General features: G+C 42.9%; 1 protein-coding gene across 1 annotated transcript in view; it reads right to left on the reverse strand.

Moving 5' to 3' along the window:
- NBAS (NBAS subunit of NRZ tethering complex) overlaps positions 1 to 23,120 on the reverse strand; it is a 975,710-nt gene that overhangs the window by 595,600 nt on the left and 356,990 nt on the right. The window contains exon 30 of the mRNA XM_040348578.1: positions 10,451 to 10,680. Within this exon, the coding sequence (XP_040204512.1) occupies positions 10,451 to 10,680 (230 nt within the window). The remainder of the gene's footprint in view (positions 1 to 10,450; positions 10,681 to 23,120) is intronic.

The raw sequence follows: 23,120 nt of genomic DNA on the forward strand, positions 1-23,120 counted from the left end.
ATTCCAATGGGCAGAGGAGGAAGACTGAGGACAGTAATGTCTCAGCACATATACATCCACATTATCAGGCAGATTACACAGCTTCAGGTCTAAACAGCCAATAATTGAGATACATATGGGATGCCAACGATTTTTAATGCCAACATATCCATTAGGATCTATCTGGCCAGGTAAATGTTACACTCATGCAATGCCTGCAAGTCTCTATGTATACATTAAAGTGAATGTAAGTGCTCTGAGCAGCCCTAAACCTCCTCTTCTTAGGTCACCCACGGCGCTGCCAACTCCTCCTCACTGTCTGCGTCTATAAACACAGACAGGAAAGATCAGCCCTGCCCCACTCCCTTGTCACTGGCATTGATTGACAAAATATCCCCCCTCTGATGTCCGCTCCACCGTCGTAGTCTTCCAATGTAGACGGGGTCAATAGAACTATAGAGGGATGTGACAGGCACTCATCAGGAGTTTTCTACTGTGTCTGCCCTTTCTACCCAGCAGCTGTATTCATAGAAGCCATACTACAGCGTCTATAAATTAAACACAATCAATGAATAGATGGGGTAGACCTATCAACCATTTCCCCAGGCTCCATTCATAGTCTGGTTTCCTACATGGAAACTGTAGAAATGGCTTATAATTATGCAGAAGCTGAGAAAAAAGGGTTGACATATTTGGGTAGCCTTGATAAGTGCCTGTCTCATTTACTTCTATTAACCTCTGATGCATTGGAAGATTACGGTGGCAGAGGTGGTCATTGGGAGAGGAAGATTTTGGCGAAAGGATGATAGGAGTATGTAAACTTGGGCTTTAATTGTATGGCCACATTTTCCTTTCCTTCCAAATCCTATAATTCAGCCAATTAACTATTTGCTATGAACATCTGCTAGACGGGAGGTGTATGTTTTACCACTTCTGTAGCCAAAGTGAAATAACATCTACTTTGAATATGTTACATGGTCCCATTAACACTTTTTTTTAGGTGTTTTACTTGCTTAAAAGTTTCATCAAGCTGCCCCTACTTTGTACTGGGCTGGCAGCTATACATCATATGAAAACTAGATTTGAACACTGCCTGTCCTAACACAGGGTTAAAAAATTGGGGATAGTGTAGGGAACCCCAAGTAGGTCATAGACCTCTCTTCTGGGAGAACCAAATTACTCTCTATGCTGACCCAGCTTTTCCACCCTTCTCCTCACCTCCCTAGATAAGTTTGCTGTATATTAAAGGAGAAGTAGGTCCAAAGCTCTTTTAGCCCTACCTCTCCTAAAGATGACAGGAGAGGTACAGCAGGGGTCCGGTGCGTGCTGGTTCACCGTTTCAGGTCCGATTTCTGCCCAAATTATGGGCTTCCATCAATAGTGCTTTACCGTTATATAAACAGGAAATGTCCCAACAAGTTTGATGCTATCTGGGTACCATGGCTGGCGTGAGAGGCCTAATGGCCCCAGTGTCTGACACTGGGCTGTCCTTTCCCCCCCCTTTTGCTCCTCTCCCCGCCTCTTCCCCTCCTTGATCCTTCTAGTGTAATTTAGGTGTGCAGACACTGAAATACTAAAGCTGGCTAGGAATGTGAAACTGTCAATACTTTGCTGAAGACTATATCTTATTCATTATGCATGTTCTTTGTTCAGATGTATATACTCTGTGTGCTCGATTTTTTTGTAGTATGCTTACTGTCATTTATTGTTGTACCATACTTGACTTTTCTACAATAAAACAAAATTGAAACCGTGCAAAAAAAAAAAAAAAGATGGCCTAGGCTACAAGAAGATTTCTAAGACCATGAAACTGAGCTGCAGCACAGTGGACAAAACCATACAATGGTTTAACAGGACAGGTTTCACTCAGAACAGAACTTACTAGCCGGTTACAGCAGCACACCCCAATTTTGGGTTCACGATCAGGTATAGGTATATCACCATTATTACCTATAGATTAGTGGTCAACTTGCGCCCTTTCCCTCCTCCCCAGTCCCTTGAATATTCACTCAGAACAGGCCTCGCCATGGTTGACCAAAGTTGTCGAGTGCACATGCTCAGCGTCATATCCAGAGGTTGTCTTTGGGAAATAGACAAATGAGTGCTGCCAGCATTGCTGCAAAGGTTGAAGGGGTAGGGGGTCAGCATGTCAGTACTCAGACCATATGCCGCACACTGCATCAAATTGGACTGCATGGCTGTTGTCGTTTCTAAAATCTTTTCTAAAGTTGATGCACAAGAAAGCCTGCAAACAGTTTGCTGAAGACAATCAGACTAAAGACATGGATTACTGGAACCACGTCCTATGGTCTGATAAGACCAAGATAAATGCATTTGGTTCAAATGGTGTCAAGTATGTGTGGTGGCAACCAGGTGAGGAGTGCAAAGACAAGTGTGTCTTGCCTACAGTCAAGCATGATGGTGGGAGTGTCATGGTCTGAGGCTGCATGAGTGCTGCCGGCACTATGGAGCTACAGTTCATTGAGGGAACCATGAATGCCAACATGTACTGTGACATACTGAAGCAGAGCATGATCCCCTCCCTTCAGAGACTGGGCCACAGGGCAGTATTCCAACATGATAACAACCCCAAACACACCTCAAAGATGACCACTGCCTTGCTAAAGAAACTGAGGGTAAAGGTGATGGACTGGCCAAGCATGTCTCCAGACCTAAACCCTATTGAGCATATGTGGGGTATGCTCTAACGGAAGGTGGAGGAGTGCAAGGTCTCTCTCTAACATTCACCAGCTCTGTGATGTTGTCATGGAAGAGTGGAAGAGGACTCCAGTGGCAACATGTGAAGCTCTGATGAACTCCATGCCCAAGAGGGTTAAGATAGTGCTGGAAAATACTGGTGGCCACACAAAATATTGCCACTTTGGGCCCACGTTGGACGTTTTCACTTAGGGTGTACTCACTTTTGTTGCCAGTGGTTTAGACATTAATGGATGTGTGTTGAGTTATTTTGAGGGAGCAGCAATCTTAAACTGTTATACAAGTTGTACACTCACTACTTCACACTGTAGCAAAGTGTAATTTCTTTAATGTTGTCACATTAAAAAGAGTGAGACTTCAATATTTTAATAAAAATATCTAAAATGTAGAGCAGGTAAATGTTTAACCCAAGCCTGCCGCACGACTATTTACATCCGCAAAATGGCACGGACGTATATATATGTCCCTGCCTTCTAGCGGGTGGGGGGTCCGATCGGGACCCCCTCCGCTGCGTGCGGCAGGCGGATTCCCTCGGGGAGCGATCCGGGACGACGGCGCGGCTATTTGTTTATAGCCGCTCCGTCGTGATCGCTCCCCGGAGCTGAAGAACGGGGAGAGCCGTATGTAAACACGGCTTCCCCGTGCTTCACTGTGGCGGCGTATCGATCGAGTGATCCTTTTTATAAGGGAGACTCGATTGATGACGTCAGTCCTACAGCCACACCCCCCTACAGTTGTAAACACACACTAGGTGAACCCTAGTCAACTGTCATTTTCACAATAAACAATGCAATTTAAATGCATTTTTTGCTGTGAAAATGACAATGGTCCCAAAAATGTATCAAAATTGTCCGAAGTGTCCGCCATAATGTCGCAGTCACGAAAAAAAACGCTGATCACCGCCAATAGTAGTAAAAAAAAAAAAAAAAAAAATGAGGCCTAAACTGAGGGAAAAAAAAATGTTATATATGTTTTTGGGGGATATTTATTATAGCAAAAAGTAAAAAATATTGCATTTTTTTCAAAATTGACACTCTATTTTTGTTTATAGCGCAAAAAATAAAAACCGCAGAGGTGATCAAATACCACCAAAAGAAAGCTCTATTTGTGGGAAAAAAAGGACGCCAATTTTGTTTGGGCGCCACGTCGCATGACCGCGCAATTGTCTGTTAAAGCGACGCAGTGCCGAATCGCAAAACCTGGCCTGGGGATTTAGCTGCAAAATGGTCCGAGGCTTAAGTGGTTACATGCCTAAAATACATACAAAGGATGCTGATTAACTCTTGAAAATGCGGACTGCTTGTATGTCTCTGACAACTATACTTTGAAAGAATTAGAGTTCCTAATCTACATACTTGGTACCGGGAAAGGGATGAAACCAATGACAGCAAATTAACTAGTATTCTCAGAATGAAGGTCAGCAATGATAAGCTCTGTATTTCCCAAGTGTAAGATTCAGTAACATTTTTTATTCCAGAATAGGTTGTGTTGTTTGATTAATAAATAATCTTCAAAATAAGTTTTTAGGCTTGAATTGCAGCTAGAATTAGAATTCAAAGAGCAATTACAAAGAAATAGAATTAGAAGTTAGCTCAGTGTTCTATTAAGTGTCTGGATAAAACTGCTACTAGAGCCCAAATCTGAAAGTCACAGTATTCTAGGTGGCTGTGGAATCATCAGATTGTGTAGCATCAAGTCAAATTATTGCTTAACTCTACTATTCTTAAAATAATCCTCCCCCTTCCTCTTTCCTATACTGTCTAGCCTGTGTGAAAAGTTCTGCATTATCTTTTTTTTTTTAGTCTGGTCATGTGTTTCTGCAGCTCCAGCTCCCTTGCATCAGTAAGCAGTGCCTGCAGGGCGTCAACAATAGCTGGGCCACAGCAGCCTATGAGTGACATCACCTGAATTCCCTGCTGTTGTTGAGCACTCCCTGACATAGGAGAGTTGGATCTGCAGGGTCATGTGACTGGTCTGCAGTGGACCTAAAAAGGGTATATAGATACATAGTTGGTGAGGTTGAAAAAGACACAAGTCCATTCAATGTGTGTGATTATATTGCAATATTACATTGTATATCCCTGTATGTTGTGGTCGTTCAGGTGCTTATCTAATAGTTTTCTGAAACTACTGATGCCCCCCCCCCCGATTAAACCACCACCTGTGGAAGGGATGTCCACATCATTGCTGCTCTTACAGTAAAGAACCCTCTACGTAGTTTAAGGTTAAACCTCTTTTCTTCTAATTTCAATGAGTGGCCACGTGTCTTGTTAAACTCCCTTCCACGAAAAAGTGTTATCCCTATTGTGGAGTCACCAGTATGGTATTTGTAAATTGAAATCATATCCCCTCTCAAGCGTCTCTTCTCCAGAGAGAATAACTAATGTCCTCCAGACCCTTTATTAGCTTTGTTTCCCTTCTTTGTACTCGTTCCATTTCCAGTAATCCTTCCTGAAGACTGGTGCCCAGAACTGGACAGCATACTCCAGTTGCGGCCGGACCAGAGTCTTGTAGAGTAGGAGAATTATCGCTTTATCCCTGGAGTTAATCCTTTTTTTAATGCATGCAAATATTTTGTTTGCTTTGTTAGCAGCAGCTTGGATGCCATTGCTGAGACAATCTACTGGAACCTCCATGTCCTTGTCCTTCCTAGATTCCCTCAGAGGTTCTCCAAATGTGTATAGATGGCATTCATATTTTTTCCCACCCAAATTTATTATTTTACATGTTTCTACATTAAACCTTATTTGCCATGTAGTTGCACAAGTACACAGGTAAATAGTTAACATTAGGCTTTCATTCTACTTTAACCAGCCTAAAGTAAATGTGCTCTAAGAATGTTTGAATGTAGCAGCCTACAGAAATGTCTGCAAGTTTAGTCCTCTTGCTCAGATGGATAAAAACTGGAGAGAGAGACCAGAGACTGCTATTTCTGTAACATGTCATCTGCCATCATTGAAAGCTGCACTCCAGGATGAACAAAGTGCTCAAATACAAGAGTTTTGTTTATTTGTCCTTGAATCTTGGTGTGCTTTGTGTATTTCTATCAAATCTATGTAGTAATTCAGAGTGAACCTTTTCCTCTGTGCAGGAGCTTCCTGTAATAAAGACTGATCACTGCTAATCTCGCTCTTTGTTCAGGGTGACCGTTCTTGTCTCCGATCCCTCCTGTAGTTGTCTGTGGACAGTTTGTAATAAGTGGAGCTTACTGGGCCCCTCCCACAGCTCTGCTCTCTAAACAGACTATATACAGCACAGTGAAGATGTCACTGATGCTTTTTATGGTGACATCTAGGTTTGCAAAGGCACTCAGTGCACACAAAACTGATTTAAAGTAGAATTCCAGCCTAAAGCTAAGTAGTCTAAACTAAAATGTTCACTCCCCTCTCCTAACTATACTGCCTAACCTGTGTAAAAAAGATTGACGGCTGAAGGGGAGAAGAGGGAGCGTTCAACAATGACTGGGAATTATGGCAGTTAGTTGTGATGTCACTCAAATATTCCTATGTCCCAGCCATTGACACAGGGGAGCCAGAGCTGCGGATCACCTGACTGAACCAGAGTGGACTAAAAAATATGTAAGGTAGGGAATAAAGTACTACATTTTATTTCCTTCTACCATGAGGGGAAGAGAAGAAAATCTCAAAATTTCCCCATTGGCACATTCAGTGTTAATGGGAGAATGCCTACCTCAGCGCCATTGTATTCTGTCAACGGGGGATGCATGGGCATCCTACTACTAGCAGCTATAGGCACTGGCAGTATTAGCATGAAAACAAATTTCACAGGGTGCTTGTACTACTCAAGATCAACATTTACCCAGTCCCTGATCGGGAGGCTTGCTATGGGGGGGCAATAGGCAGGGGGGAGGAGCAAGGACCACGGCAAGGGACCCAAAAAGGAGAAGATTGTTGCTGCCCTGTGCAAAACTATTGCACAGTGCAGGTGAGTATAATATGTTTGTTATTTCTTTTTTCTTAATCTTTCCTTCAGAAACACTTTATGAGTGTGTTATTTCACTAACTAAATCTATCAATTTAACTGTTTTCCCAAAACTGTTACATTCAAGACATGCCATGATTGAGAACGGTCACAGTTGCTTATGCTCTCAACCGAACTGTCAAGCCATCAAATGGCTAGTATCATGACTGATGCATCATACCTTGGCAACTGAAAATCACGCAAAGGCTAACATTGCAGCTTCCTTGGCTGTAAATCATAGGAGGGTTTAGTTCAGGCAGAAGACATTGGGAAATTAAATAAAAAATAAAAAGCTGCTTGAGAGCCATTAGGGTACAACACATGGGGTGTGGTTGGAGGGGGGCTCAGAAACCCAGAGGTTGTTTTTTTAAATGCATATACAGTACAGCTCAATGTATTTTTATTTTTATGTCAGCGTCTTCTGTCTATGTCTCCTCTGGGGAAAAACATCCTCTTTATTTGCCCTGACAACAAAGTGATAGGAAACCAAGAATGTGGCAACTGTGTAAAGTTGAATACGCACTATACAATTTTATTTAGATATATTTTTTTTTTTTTTTAGATTTATCAAAAACCATATAATATGAGATCAAACCTAAACACTTTCAATTTGTATGCAATCAGGCAGGCCCTTGCATTACATAGTTAAAGGTAAATCTAAAGGAAATCTACAAACAAAAGTGGTATAGTGTGTATCCAGCTTAAGAGAGAATTTTATTTTCCTATGTAATGACAGGACACAAGTGGAAATCTCCCAAATAATAAGCAGACAGCAAAAAAAAAAAAAATATATATATATATATATATATATATATATATATATATATATATATATATATATATATATATATATATATATATATATATATATATATATATATTTTGACGCCCTCTGTCGAAGTCGGATGACGAAACGCGTCAGGGCGTGACCTATACGACGCTAAGGAAGTGACGTGTGCGTTTCACCGAAGTCTGTTCCAGAACCAGGAAGTGTTCATCCACTACCTCCAACGGGGTCCTGCAGCTTGTACTCCGATCATAGGAGACAGTGACTATACGCCCACATTGATTTGTATGCAAGTATGCGCATTATATGTGGGGACTTTATCTGTGAGGGGTTTTGCATGACAATTTTTATTAAATGGAATTACGCTATATGCATTCTTCTGTTTTTTCTTGTCTGATGGTGAGCCTCACTAGTTTATTATGTCCCTCATTGTGAAGAGTGTATCATCCTCTGTGAAGCTGTACAACGCCCACTTTATTATCCATCTGGTGAGTGTGTACCCCAGAGGGGGATCGTCTGTCCCACGTGGTGATGTTTTGAGTTGATGGTGGATGGTGCTTGCTGACAATTCCTCATTCTATATCACCTACAGACTTTCCTTTTAGTGCGCTACACTCTAGCAATGGATGTATTCCTATTTCATTATGTGCAGTTGGTCTGAACTTTAAAACAACTTTTCAGTCACATCTAAACACCAACATCAGCGCTGTTTATGATATCATTACTTGGACATTATCATTATGTTGACAAGTTTTTATTTATCATAGTGTTTTTCTATTTGTATTTATTTTAACAGCAGCTTATTTGTAATTTTTTTATTTTTCTTGCTCATCATATAGTCAGGATTAATTACCACCTAATTTTTCGTCTGTCTGGTTCACTCATAGCTTTCACTCTTAGCTGAGTATATCGCTATACCATCAATTGCTTTAAGTGCCATTTGGCGCTGGGAGGTGTATTGTAGGCCTATTTTTACACCTATCTATCTATCTATCTATCTATATATATATATACATATATAGAGAGAGATATATACACGCACACACACACACACCGGTATATATATTATATGCATCATTTATTTACATTAGGTTTACATTCAAAAGAACTCTGGCAACATTTTAACTAGCTATGCTTTTTGTTTTTTTAATAGCTAAAAGGGTACTGGATGATCAATACAAATTTATACAGCAGAATCTATTTGTGTCATTGGTCAGGGTAAATTTAACAGATAGGGGCACATCACAAATGTCTATGTGAAAAGATAACAAGCATGGAGGTCAACACTGCAACCACCTCCCACTCTTACCTAGAGACGCTATTGTAATAATAAAAAATGAGAAAGTATGTCTTCCTTTTCAAGCAGGAAAAAAATTGAATAGTTCTAAAACCGAGAAGTTATTTTCTTCAAGAAAGCAAAAACCTGTCTGAGGTTCTGACCTGATTCGAAGCAAATTAAATCACTGGCAGAGCAGAAATAACTCAGGCTTTGCTTATTAAAACTTATCCGGTACAATAAAACCTTTTCTTGTTTATAATGTGCACTGTGAACTTGTATTATTGCTGTACTCAGCTGAGCACTGGTAAATATTCCATTAAAACTCCTGAATGCCTCTATACAGTAGAAATGAAAGGAGCCAGCCTGGACCATAACAGTTCACACGTACCCACGTAACTTATTCAATTAGAGCTTTTGTCTGGAAGCTTTCACTACAAGCCCAAAACTAATTTAGGGGAGGCTGGGACAGACTCACCAGGCACACGCCGATCGCTTTTATAAGCTTTACAAAATCTGCTAATGTACTTAAAGTACGCACATAAGCTAATAAAAAAACACTGCACCATTTACGTAAAAAAAAAAAAAAAAGAAGAAAAAAATCTATTAACCAGTTCGTCATACCTATGCAATCATCTACACCAAGCTTAGGATTTCTACATCCAAGCTAACTCTGGAAACGGCACAGCCCCATAATATCAAATGTGGTCGTCAGGATTCCTCTCCTTCTGAGCCAACTAATAAGCAAGACAATGGTTTTAAAGTGGTAGTAAATTGCAGCATTAAAAAACTCCCTGCAAGGCAATGGCATAATGTGCTAGCATACATTGCATACTAGTACATTATGAAATACCCAGCTGGAATCACCCACGGTGTTAACAAATACACAATCAGGTGAGCACGAAATTATCCTCTACCGAACATCAACACACCGGGCCTCTTACCAAAGAAAACTGACAACTGAAATACAGGATGTCAAACAATCATGATATGTCCACAGCGACACGAAACCACTTCAATTGGATCATAGATGGCCAAGTCTTGTGGTCTGGCAGTCACGGCGAGCACAAACAGTGTTCAGAGCCGCACTAAGAAGCCAGGACAAAGTATACACCTCAAAGGGAGCCTTCTGTAACCGTATCACAAGCGCCACGGGAGACGAGGGGGGAGGGGACGGCGCGACCGACCCAACGGGCTTTGAGGAGGCGCTGTATTGACTCCTTACTGCCTGCTGTAACCCCTTGATCTCCCACACTGGCATGCTGCAACTGCACGCAGTGGTGCAGAGCGGCTTTATTCACTTGAATGGGTTGTGTTTGGCGGATGCTAAACCTGACAAAAGTGTCAGTGGGTAAATTTTCTGTTGTGGATGTGTAAAGCCCCAGCAGTTGCGTCTTCAGCTAAAGGGGGTAGAGGATGGGGGGGGGGATGCAGGTGGTAACATTGTGGTGCAGCTGAAAGGTTTAACTGCCCCACAACTGTAGGGGGAACAAGCTCTTGGTGACATACATTGGGTGTCATGCAACACTTTACCTGAGCCTGTTTTACAACTGACGTGTCATAAGATCCTCAGGGGCCTGTCCAGCACCGGCTGTACACAATTATTTGAGGGCCAATCCAAATTTGGTGGAGAACTATTGATTCTCAGTCATGCCTTTAGGCAGCTCAGCACTCCATACTACAATAGATAATATTGAATTTTATCATACCTTGCCAGGTCCATACAGTTATCTGTGAGGGTAGCAGATGAGTTGAAGTATTCTCTACTGGCAGCCAGAACCAGCTCCACACTCTTCTGATAGTTCACTCTATAGAACACTTTTCCTTTAGAGCTGATGCTCACAGGCAGGTCGATGGAAGTTGCATTGCAATGCATCATATGCCCAGCCAGCTGGATGTTTTCTTGGCGACTTGAACACAGCAGACTATCTGCAAAAATCTTAAACATGACAGAAACTAGGAGTTAATATAGACATACAAAACGTATTCAGTAATCTTAGTAACCTGCCTATACTTGCAGTGCCACTCTAAGCAATCTCTATGACTAACCCCTTGGTGGGTGGGGCGAAACATATCAGAGGGCGTGACTTGTGGTGTGGTGTAAAGCTGAGGCCATCTCACACATTTTAACAACATAAACTGAACTGGGAAAGTGGTGATTTTTCTAAGCGAACAACTTTATATAGATGTATTTCTATACCATTTATGGATGAATAAGTAAATCCTAATAACTAGGGTTGTCCCGATACCACTTTTTTGAGACCGACTACAAGTACCGATACTTTTTTTTCCAAGTACTCGCCGATACCGATTACCGATACTTTTTTTAATGTCATGTGACAGTATTTTTTTTATTTATTTTTTTTTACAATTTTTTTTTTAAAAGCACGGGGGAAAAATAGCACGGAGGGAGAAGACTTGCAACTCCCCTGCCAGCCCAGGTATCTCCTGAGGCATCGGAGCATTTCCCCCGAGTACAAGTACTCGGGGAAATACTAGTATGGGTATCGGGACCGATATCAAGCATCGGTATCGGGACATCCCTACTAATAACTATTCACAAAGCAAAAAAGAAACACAGAAAACGTACATAAATAACAAAAATCACACTAAGGGTGTCGGTACCGTTGCATGAAACTTTTACTATGCACACAGCTACTTGCACTAAATTTCCTTTCTTGGTATGGGCTTTAAAATCCATGCAGTAATATAGAACCAGGGTTCCTAAACTTTTTAAAGTAAAGAGCCAAAAATAAAATAAAATAAAGAATATTCCCACACTGTGACCCAAGAAGAGAATTACTGCATTACCAAAATGTTAGCAAAGGCAAACAATGATAAATAACAATGGTCATATAAACACATTATAGGCAGAGCTCTCTTCAAAATTTCTGTAAACTTTAATAAAAAGAGTGGAGGTGTTAGTGGGAATATTTTACTTGTCCATACCATAAAAATAATATAACTCACGAGACATGAGTCAAACCATAGAAAGGTTTGCTACGCCACTTGCCATAAGGTAAGGGCACAACTGGTGTAGGGAGCACATTAGGCGATTGGGAAACACATATACGGGTTGATAATTGTGTAGAGATCGTTTATTCACTATGAGCTAGATTCACATACCTTGGCGCATCGTTAGGCGGGCGTAGCGTAACGAATATACGCTACGTCGGCGTTGCGCAGAGTCAACCATGGAATTCTGGAAGCCAGTGCTCCCCACGCTGCGTCGGCGTGGCTTAGATTTCAATGGCGTAACCCGGCGTAGGAGGAAGTGGGTGTGACCCCATGCAAATGATGTTCCGGATGTGGAGCAGTGATGTATGCCCGGCGTATCATGAACGGAGCATGCGCAGTGTCGCGGAAGTGTGACCACACCCGTGTGCGCATGCTCACAACTACGCCGGCGCAACTTCGTGGCTTACGCCGAGCGCATATAAATACGCCCAGCCATACGCCCGTCCGGTGCAAAAGTACATCCGCTTGCTTGTTTCCCCCCCTGAAGCAAGGTACTTTTGTAGAGCGATGGCACCTCCTAAAGTGGGCAAGGATAAGAAGAGGAAGAGAAACTTCAATCCTGAGAAAACGAATATCGTGTTGGCGGCAATAACGAAATATGATGCATACCTGCATGGTGCCCACAGTGGTAAGACCAGCAAGGCACATAAGAGGGAGATTCTTGCCAAGATGTGAATGCCATTGGCAATGAGACCCGGACGTCTGATGACATCCAGAAAAAAATCAATGACATGAGACGTCGGGTCCGTGACAAGTTGGCCCTCATGAAGAAGCATGCCAGGGGCACGGGAGGAGGACCAGCCTTATCTCTGCGGTTGACACCTGAGGAGGAGATTGTCGCCAGGTGTCTTTCGCAGGAGCAGGTGGAGGGCGTTGAGGGCTATGATTCCACTGATCTGGACTTGGGGACAGGTAAGTGTGTTTTATCCTCCATTCGGTGTGTAGCATGTGAGGGGGTGGAAGTGAACATGTGACAAGTGTGTGGGTCCACCAACATGTGAATGTTTTGTGTCATCCATAGATGTGCTGGAGGGAGCTGGGCCGTCCTCGGCCGGTGTTCGACCCATGCCATCCCCAGAACATCCTGTGGCTCAGTCTGACCCCCTGGGAAGCCCAGTCATATTGGTGGAGGGGAGTGCCCATACCTCTCCGCTAGAGGTTGTTGTTGAGGAGTCAGTGGATCTCCACCAGGAGGACTGTGTATATTATGAGGAGGATTCCACCATCCCTGGACCCTCAGCCACCTCCCCGCCCATCAGGTCTACCCCCTCCCGGTCTACCCCATCCAGGTCTAGCCCGTCTGGATGGGCCCAAGCCTCTCCTTCCCCCAGGAAGGCTCTACGGAAGACCAGAGGTGTACCCGTAGCCCTCCAAGCATTTACCATTGAGTTAAACCCCCAATTTTTACAGTATATATATATATATATATACATATATATATATATATATATATATATATATACACACATACACACAGTATATATTAGGATTCATGTTAAGGATTTCAATATGCAAGGACAAAACTACAAACTATGTAGAGATTCCAATAGCCTCAAAAAAATTGCACGAAATATATCTCATGGCTTCTATTGCTGATATTCTTTGGAACATGTGGCTTGGCTGTTAGCAGCCAGGATGACTATTTATTTTAATCTTTTAACATCTATAACCTAACGTGCAGGATCCCAATTCAATGCACAGAATAAACAACAATCTCCTGCACTCGGGAGTGGTGTAATGGTGGAGGATGGATCACAGGTCCTTGATATTTCCAATACATACACAGGCTTCGCTGCCCCATAAGACCCCTTTCACGCTGAGGAGTTTTTTCAGGTGTTTTAGCGCTAAAAATAGCGCCTAAATACCGCCTGAAAAACTCTTGCCCTGCAGTCTCAGAGTGAAATCCCGAGGTATTTCACACTGGATCTGTGCGCTAGCAGGACCGCTCCGAAAGTCCCGCTAGCCACATCTTTGGAGCGGTGAAGGGAGAGAGGGCACGCCAGCTGTGCGCATTACCCAAGTGGTATCTTTAGAAATCCAATAAAAGGAAATATACTCACAAACAACTCAATGGCAAAAGCATATAAGAGTCCACAGTATGCACAAAGCAATCTGGTCACCGAGACTAGTCCCAGCAAGCCAATTCCAGGTAGCTGACACATTTCAAAGGGAGATCACTTTCTTCCTCAGAACCAATTTATAACATTGTTAAAGTAATACTTGGGTAATGCACAGGGCTGGTGCACGCTCTCTTATTTGTTTTGCAGTGTTCCCAATGTAATGCCCATGATTTCCCTATTATGTAGAGGAAAGCTGGACATATATGGGTCATGTCCAAGACTTCTCATCAGCAGGGCCGAATTTCCCACAAGGCCACCGAGGCCAGGCCTGCCCGGTCAATAGTGAATTGACGTCCGGGAAGTGGTTTCGTTATCCTGACTGGACGTCTATTGACGTCCTACAGGATAACAGCCGCCGGCACGCCCGGGGGGAGGCGCATCGCAGGGATCGGTGATGTGGTGTGTCAGTCTGACACACCGCTACACTGATCTCGGTAAAGAGCCTCCGGCTGATCACAATGTAAACAGGAAGAGCCGCTGATCGGATTTTCCTCACTCGCATCTGACAGACGCGAGTAGAGGAGAGCCGATCGGCTGCTCTCCTGACAGGGGGGTATGTGCTGATAGTTTATCAGTGCAGCCACCCCTCGGATCACTGCACAGGACCACCAGCATGCCGCCCAGGACCACCAGGGATAGGCATCCACACTGGACCACCAGGGAATGCCAATCTGTGCCAAGGCAGCTGCCAATCAATGCCCAGGCAGCTGCCAACCAGTGCCCACACAAAATCCCTGCCAGTGCCACCAGGGATACCCATCAGTGCTGCATATCAGTGCCCTTTAGTGCCATGTATCGATGCCCATCAGTGCCACCTATCAATGCCACCCATAAGTACCCACCAGTGCAGCCTTTCAGTGCCCAGTGTCGCATATCAGTGCCAATCAGTGCCACCCATGTGTGCCGCCTATTAATGCCCATCGGTGCTGCATATCAGTGCCACCCAACAGTGCCGCCTACCAGTGCCCATCAGCGCCGCATCCCAGTGCCCATTGTCAGTGCCCGTCAGTGCCACCTCATTGGCGCCGCCTCATTGGTGCTGCCTTATCAGTGCCCATCAGTGAAGGAGAAAACTTACTTATTTACAAGATTTTATAACAGAAAAAAAAACAATTTTTTAAAAAAATGTCGGTCTTTTTTTTATTTATATAGCAAATAATAAAAACCCCAGAGGCGATCAAATACCACCAAAAGAAAGCTCTATTTGTGGGAACAGAATGATAAAAATTCTGTTTGGGTACAGTGTAGCATGACCGCGCAATTGTCATTTAAACAGCGACAGCGCAGAAAGTTGAAAATTGGCTTGGGCAGGAAGGGGCGTAAGTGCCTGGTATTGAAGTGGTTAAATGTGCAGACTATGGGGCTATTATCCTCATCCTGCATCCACCACCTATTAAGCCTACAAACTAGAGAAGTCTTAAAAGTACAAACTTGTCTTGCGGATGCTTATTTCTAGGTCTTTGGCCCACTAGATAGTGAAGACAAAATAAGTATGACAACCCTGGGAAATTACAAAGTCAGCTACTGACGATGCTATATTTCTGTGCGGACATGTTGCCTATAAAGATAGAAGAACTCACCATGAAGCTGTGACCTCTATAAAAGCACTTGGCCTGTAGCCTTGTAAAAGTACATGGTCACTGAACTCCTTGAGAAATCCAAACACCTATATAATTTACAGCACTGTGTAAAATATACAAACTAGCACAACATGGAATTTAAAAGACATGTTTGAATATTATTACTTGAGCTTGATTTTGCCTTAAAATTTTGTGTTACAGCTAAATTAGTTACAGAATAAAAAAATAAAAGCCGCTCCATCTGTCTGAGATCATTGCACTATGTAGAAAGGGACTGTATACTAACAATGTAAAAGTATCTAATAATAAAAAAAAAAAAAAGCATTTGAAAACAAAAAGTAATGGTTTCTAGAGCTGGGCAATGAGGTAGCACTAACGTTGTAGAAAATAGATGCAGACCAAGCTGAAATTCATTTTTCATACACAGACATCAGCGTCTATTCACGATATTACTTTTAACTTATCTAGTGCAAGATGGGAGTTTTATTCATCGTATGAGGGTCGGGGACATTGATGTATTGATACTGCTACTACAGACACAAGTATTGCTTAAATCAAGTGTAGCTGTGGTTTACAAACACATTTTGCCATATCAGATTGAATATGTATGGGACCGGTGTGTCGCGTAAAGTACTTTCTTGTATAATGTATGATGGATGCCAGTGTTGCTGGTCTCCAGGGTCTGCCCTTGGCACCTTCCTTTCTTCGAGTTACATGCCTGGCAAACCGACAAGCTCTCTGAGAAAATGCTGGCTCTCAAATACAGCTGTGTCCTTACTACTGGAAAAGCCTCCAAAACCCCTCCAGCCTTTCCAAAAAATTTCAAGGCCAAGCAAAGTTAACTAAACCATAGCCACAAAGCATAGAGCAGCAGTTAAATGGCTAAACCGCCAGACATTTGGCGAGAGGTGTGTTGGGTTCTGATCCCACCTAAAAACTGTAGAAACCCGCTTGCCAGTTTTTAAATCAATATGGGTTTTCTTGAATACATTGTAACATTCTAGTGCATTTTAATAGTACAAAAGGTTCAGAGACAGAAAAGACCATGGTTCAGAGACAGAAAAGACCATGGGCCAGATCCACAGAAGAATTACGCCGCCGTAAGTTCCCGCGTCGTATCTTTGTTTTGTATCTACAAAACAAGATACGACTGCATCTGGGCTCGATCCGACAGGCATACGTCTTAGTACGCCGTCGGATCGTAGGTGCATTTTTCCGCCGGCCGCTAGGTGGCGTTTCCATTGAATTCCGCGTCGAGTATGCAAATTAGCTAGATACGGCGATCCACGAACAAACGTCCGGCGCATTTTTTTATGTCGTTTGCGTTCGGCTTTTTCCAGCGTATAGTTACCCCTGCTATATGAGGCGTACTCAATGTTAAGTATGGCCGTCGTTCCAGCGTCGAATTTTTAATTTTTTACGTTGTTTGCGCAAGTCGTTCGCGAAATGGGGTTTGCGTAGAATGACATCACCGTCGTAAGCATTGGCTTTTTCCGGTTTAATTTCGAGCATGCGCACTGGGATACCCCCACGGACGGCGCATGCGCAGTTGAAAAAAAAACGTCATTTACGCCGGGTCAAGACGTATTTACATAAAACACGCCCCCATCACCTACATTTGAATTTTGCGCGCCTTTATGCCGCCTAAGTTACGCTATGCCGCCGTAACTTACGGCGGAAATCCTTTCAGGATACCAAAAAAAAATTAAGTTACGGCGGCGTAGCGTATCATAGATACGCTACGCCGGACGGAGAAATGCGCCGATTGACCTGGATCTGCCCCCATATATCTTGCTAAACAGATACAATCTCATTGGGGATCACATGCACAAATGGGGACGCAGACTACGGTAAACACAAAAAATACCATATCCACTAGCCATATACCTCTCGAGGCACTACAGTAGTCACCTCAGGATAAGTCCCCTTGGGCACAAGCCAAGTGTAACCATTTATGGCATCCAGAGTTTCTCAAATGTACCCAGGCATTTACCCTCCCTTCTACTCCATGCCCACTAACCTGCTAAACACAATGGGGTGGGATAGAACATGTAGATTAATGGAGGCTTCAGACAGGTAACTTTTTTTTTCTAATCATACAGTGCAGAACACTGGCTGGATATTCACTGACCAAGGGATGTTACCAAGCAATAAAGCAAAGAAGTGTGTAACAACAAGGCAAACATTACAGTGCCATCAGGCCCAACAAAACAAACAAGGGTCAAAGCCCCAACTCAAGAGTGCACCTGAGCCCTGTACATCCACCTGAAAAAACTTGAAGAAAGTATGAACCAAAGACCAGCTGGGCAACAGATGTTTGAATTTGAAAAGCCCAGGAAACTCTAATCGACCTTGCATACATATTGGAGGTACTGTATTTTGTAGAGCTTAAGTCATTGTAATAAGTTTTCTTATCTGCCTAGCAATAGTGGACTTAGAAACAGGGTGCCATTTACAAGATCCTGTCAGCAATACAAAGAGACAGTCCATTTTTCGGACAGAAACCATGGCTCTCAGATACATCCTGACAGCTCTATGTCCAGTCAATGGAGAACAATTTCTTTGGGGTCCTTTGGAGCAGGGCTTAAAGGAAGAATGATGTCCTCATAAAGATGGAAAGATGGAAAGCTGATACCACCAGGCAGAATGCAAGATCTTGGATACAAGACCACTTTATCTTAGTAAAGTATCAGGAAAGAAAGAGCAGAGTTTGAAAGAAGTGACAGCCGTTAAGAAGGCCATTTTGCTCACCCAAGGGGAGTTTCCTATTGAGTTAAAGGCTGTTTTCTGCAGGGCAGAGAGAACCAAACTGAGATCCCAATAAAGCACAAGCAGCCACTTCTGCCCCCCTCCACAGTCCAATGCTCCAATGAGCGCTGGAGGTGCAGGACACAGAGCGGTGACTGGCAGTCACCGTTTTGGGCTCAGAGTGGACCTGAGAACTGAGCGATCAGCAGTCTTCGATTGCTCACTTCTCGCTGTAGAAGCAGCGGGGGACAGCTACAGCATCAGATCGACGCTGAATCTACATAGTGTACTCGTACACACAATAGGTTAACCAGAGGACAACGGTCTGAAGGACCATAGGTTAACCTATGAAGCTAGAAGGGAGAAAGAAAGGCGCACCAGCCTCGTGTACTACCATTTGACAATTTATTAAATAAAAAATTATATTAAAAACTACTCACAAACAAATGGTGATAAAAGGCTTGTCACAAACGATGAAGTAAAATACCCCTCGAACACAATCCAGAATGTAGGGGGGGGGGGGTTCGAGGAACGTCACTACTGGCTTACGCGTTTCGAGGGGGCCTCTTCCTCAGAGCCCAGCAGTACAGACCCTTCCACACACACTGCTTAAATGAAAATGCACATAGGCACAGATACCCTATGAATACCCTATAAAGCAGACTGATGGTCCATCGTGCGTACACACCATCAGTTAAAAAAACGATTGTGTCAGAACGTGGTGATGTAAAACACAACGACTTGCTGAAAAAACGAAGTTCAATGCTTCCAAGCATGCGTCGACTTGATTCTGAGCATGCGCGGGTTTTTAACCAATGGTTTTGCATACCACCTATCAGTTACCAATCCATAGGTTACATTTTAAAGCAAGTTGTCATTTTTTTAACCTAAGGTTAAATAACCTATGGGGCCTACACACGATCGGTTTGGACTGATGAAAACGGTCCTTCAGACCGTTGTCCTCTGGTTAACCTATCGTGTGTACGAGGCCTGACTGTTAATTTTTTTCTATGTACGCACTTCTCTCAACAATGGAAAATGAAGCCAAAGGTTTCTGCAAAAGAATGGATGAGGTCGAAACGTGTCCCTTAAGAGTACTTAAGGCCAAATTCCAGTCAAGTTCTGATTGTAGAAAGGCCAAAATATGAGGTACAGAAAAAGCAGGTGAAAAATGATTTCCAAGTACAGTAGTACATTATGGAACAGGAGGCCTTGAGACAGCAGGTCTGCCCCGTTTAGAAGTAGACAGGGGTCCTCTACCAGAAGTATGCATATGTCTGTGTACCAGGTTCTACCGGGCCAGTTTGGTGCACTGAGAATCAGTGATTTCTTATCTTCCTCATTTTAGTGGAACAGTTGAGGAAGAGCCTGTACTGGAAGACATACAGTACAGTGGAACCTTAATGAAAAAGAGAAATCACCGCTCTAGGATACTAATCAGAAAGTCTCCTCACCTGATCCAAAGCCACGGTGCTGGCAATGCATAGAATGATGCAAAATGAAGGAAAAACGTTCTGGACAGCCGCACTCCAAAAATTATTTGCTTTTATTTTAAAATCAAAAAACACACAAAAAGCATGCTACAGCAGACGGGGTAAAAAGCTCACGCGTTTCACACCAAACTTTAGTGATAAGCAGGTTAACAAGTAATGCGGTTAACAAACGTTTTGAAAAACAAGCAACTTGTCTCGCAAAACTAGCAAGATTCAAGCCAATGGGGTGAGTAATACCGCATTTGGTTAGAGGTACGGGGGCGCCGGCGACACTCGGAACAGTTCAAAGCCATTCAGAAATACTCAGAATAACTTGGAAATACTCTGTTCCCGAGCCTTGCCGAGTTCAGCTGAGCTGTCCATTAGTATATCTGAGGCTCTCCAGCGCCCCCCCCCCCACATCTGGCCACATGCAGTATTGCATGCAATAGAGGTCAATGCGGAACAAATGATCTTAGTTTCCATTGACTTCCATTCCATTGGGAAAAAAATGATTTGATATGTGAGTGCTTTGGGTTACAAGCATTCTCCTGGAACAGATTATGCTCGTAATCCAAGGTTCCACTGTATTTGAAATGGAACAGAGTTCAGGAAATTACCAGAACCTCCGATACCAGTGCTAAAGGATTTTTAGTCCTGGCCACCAACAGGGGTAAATTGTAGTTGAATGTCCACATCTGGAGCCCCCCATTTCTGACATAGGAGATTGAAGGTAATGGGGATGAGGGGACTATTCTCCCTGGTCCAGGCAGTGATGGCTGAGGAAATCTAACTGCCAACTGTCCACTTCCAGAATATGAACTTTAGATATTGATGGACAATGGTTCTCCATCCAGGAGGGAATCAGATTTACTTCCTTTAAAGTTGCCTATCTCTGGGTACACCCTGATAATTAGTATAGGCTATTGCTGTAGCATTGTACAGTTCCAGGATGTTGGGTAGTTGTTTCCTTTGGGGACCAGGTTCCCTGAACAATGAGAAATTGAAACACTGTTCTCCAACCCCAGAGCCTTGCATATGTTGTTATCACCATCCATGAGTGTGGAAGAAACAACTTTCCCATTTCCAAGGTTGAGTTGGAAATTTACCAATCTAGGGTGCTTTGAAGATAAATCATGGGCTTAGTGATTGGGCATTCTACATTTAGAGGTGGAAACCTTCAAGGGGGTTTTGGAGCCCTCCATTATGAGAGAAGGGCTTTCTTCTATGACCTATTTTATGAACTTGTCAAGTGCATTACCAAAGCTATATGAATGAGACATCTTTTACAAGCAGCTTCAGCTGCCCATGTTAGCCATAACATGATTTGTTCTAGGGCAACAAAAAAAAAAGTAAGGTGGAAGGCAATGTTTGCCAGTGTGCGACCAAAACTTGTTACAGGAAAACATGATTCTGTTGATTTCTTATTGCCCTAGTTCAATTAGCTGCAGTTTGACAAACATAAATTGCAGCAATAGCCAATTGCAGGGCCGCAACTGCAAAAACAACGTCAGCCTTTAAAAACATTTGTCTTCAAAAAACTTAAATGAGGGAATGGGTTATACAGAGACCCTAGGGTGTTTATTTAAGACTGGAAAGACAGGGTCTACTACCAGTACAGTCCACTTCTTTTTTGAGATTCCCCCCCCCCCCCCCACTGGACATAGAGTAGTTAGGCAATGATTGTCATTGTCATAAAGTACCAATTCTATCTGTTCAAAAATGGGGAATGATATTTTAGTTTTTTCAAGTCTAGCACCAGTCTTCGTACCATAAGGAGCATGGCAAAATGGGGGAGAATCAAGAGCAGCTATGTTGAGGCTTTTATGCACAACACAAGTAAGCATGTCTAAATTTACAATAATTGTGTAGGAAGCTCCAACTCTGATATTACATTGTCTATAGCTATATCATCTATATCTATTCGATTCAGTAGAGAAGGTAGAGATGGGGAAAAAGCCTGATGCCTTTGAGCTCTGAACAGTGATGGCTGTATTAAGGATGTCCCGGAAAAGTCGGTCTTAGTTGCAGAGAAATCTGCCTCGGTCAGATGGGCTGCTTGTTGTGTGCCTGAGATAGGACTAGAATCAGATGCAGAGAGTTGCATTAAAATAGGGCTCTGCTTTGAAGCAAAGAAAACAGTGGCTTATTGAATGGGTTGAGTGCTTGTTAAGCCTTTGTCACCGCAAATGTTTGTCTGAGTTTTTTCTTGTGGCTCCCTTCCAACTGGTTTCTGCCATTGCTATCAGTAAGGTTGTTCTCCTGTTGAATAGAGGTAGGCGTGTCAATAAAAGTATATACAGCAACCTAGGTGTCGAAAGTAGTATAGCACAGTCCTCATGGCTAAAGGATGGAGGGAAGAAACTGAATATTTTATAAGGGCTCTGGGCGGAAGTGATGGTAAAGGCGAGACCTGTGGTGTAATGTAACACCTAATCATTCAACTGAGAATAAGTTATGAATGGTGGAATTTTTACTAAGTTTGAAAGTATACACACCTGAGTAAACTCAAATTGTGGGCTTCCAGATAGTATTGCACAAAGGAAATACTATTGAGGGAACACTAAAATAGGTGTATTGCAAAGTATTAAAACTAGAGTATCGCTCTAATAACCAAGACAAACCTGTCTTACCTTTACATGTCTCTGGTCCCTATGGGTCCAGGCTTTGCTTGACACAATGAGCATACATCTAGAGGGGTCTTCAGGGTCTTGGAACTATAGCACCCTGCGGCTAACTACAATCATTGCACTCAGTGCCAAGGTGAGCCCCCAAGCGCGAAGCAACAATGCAGGCCGTTCCCACTAATTGGGGTCAGGGTACGGTTCCCAAGGTATTACCGGATTTATTATTACACAGGATTTAAATAGCGCCAACAGTTTGCGCAGCGCTTAACAAAATGAAGGCAGACATTACAGTTATATTACAATTTGGTACAAGAGGAATAAGAGGGCCCTGCTCTCTAGAGCTTACAATCTAGTAGTGCGCTGCTTTTATTGTGCTAGAAGGCATTAAAGAGTTGACTGTAGAATCCAAAATAAAATAAAGAAAATGTGTTAAGCATATAAAACTTCTCCATAGGGGAGAAGAGGTACAGCACCTAAGGATCTAAGAACACTAACAAAAAACTGAGGACTCGTTGTGTGGATTGGGGTTATAAGAGTACGCCCATGTCCAGCAAAGCCAGCGTTCAATTGTCTTCAGGTAGCAGCCTATAGCCCAGGGTCTATAAAAGTTCAGCCTGCGTCCTGTACTTTACAATTAAGATAAAACACTTTAACATTAGCAGATCCACTCATTCTGCTCCACATTCCCAGCTCTGGAATGGCAGCCTGCCATTATTCTAATTTTTATTATAAACACAAAGTAGGTGCATAGAAAGAGCGGACTGCAAGGTGCTAAGACTTGATTTAAAAGACTTTACCGTTTCTGTTAGAAACA

This window comes from Rana temporaria, chromosome 4 (genome assembly GCF_905171775.1).
Source record: "Rana temporaria chromosome 4, aRanTem1.1, whole genome shotgun sequence".
NCBI lineage: Eukaryota > Metazoa > Chordata > Amphibia > Anura > Ranidae > Rana > Rana temporaria.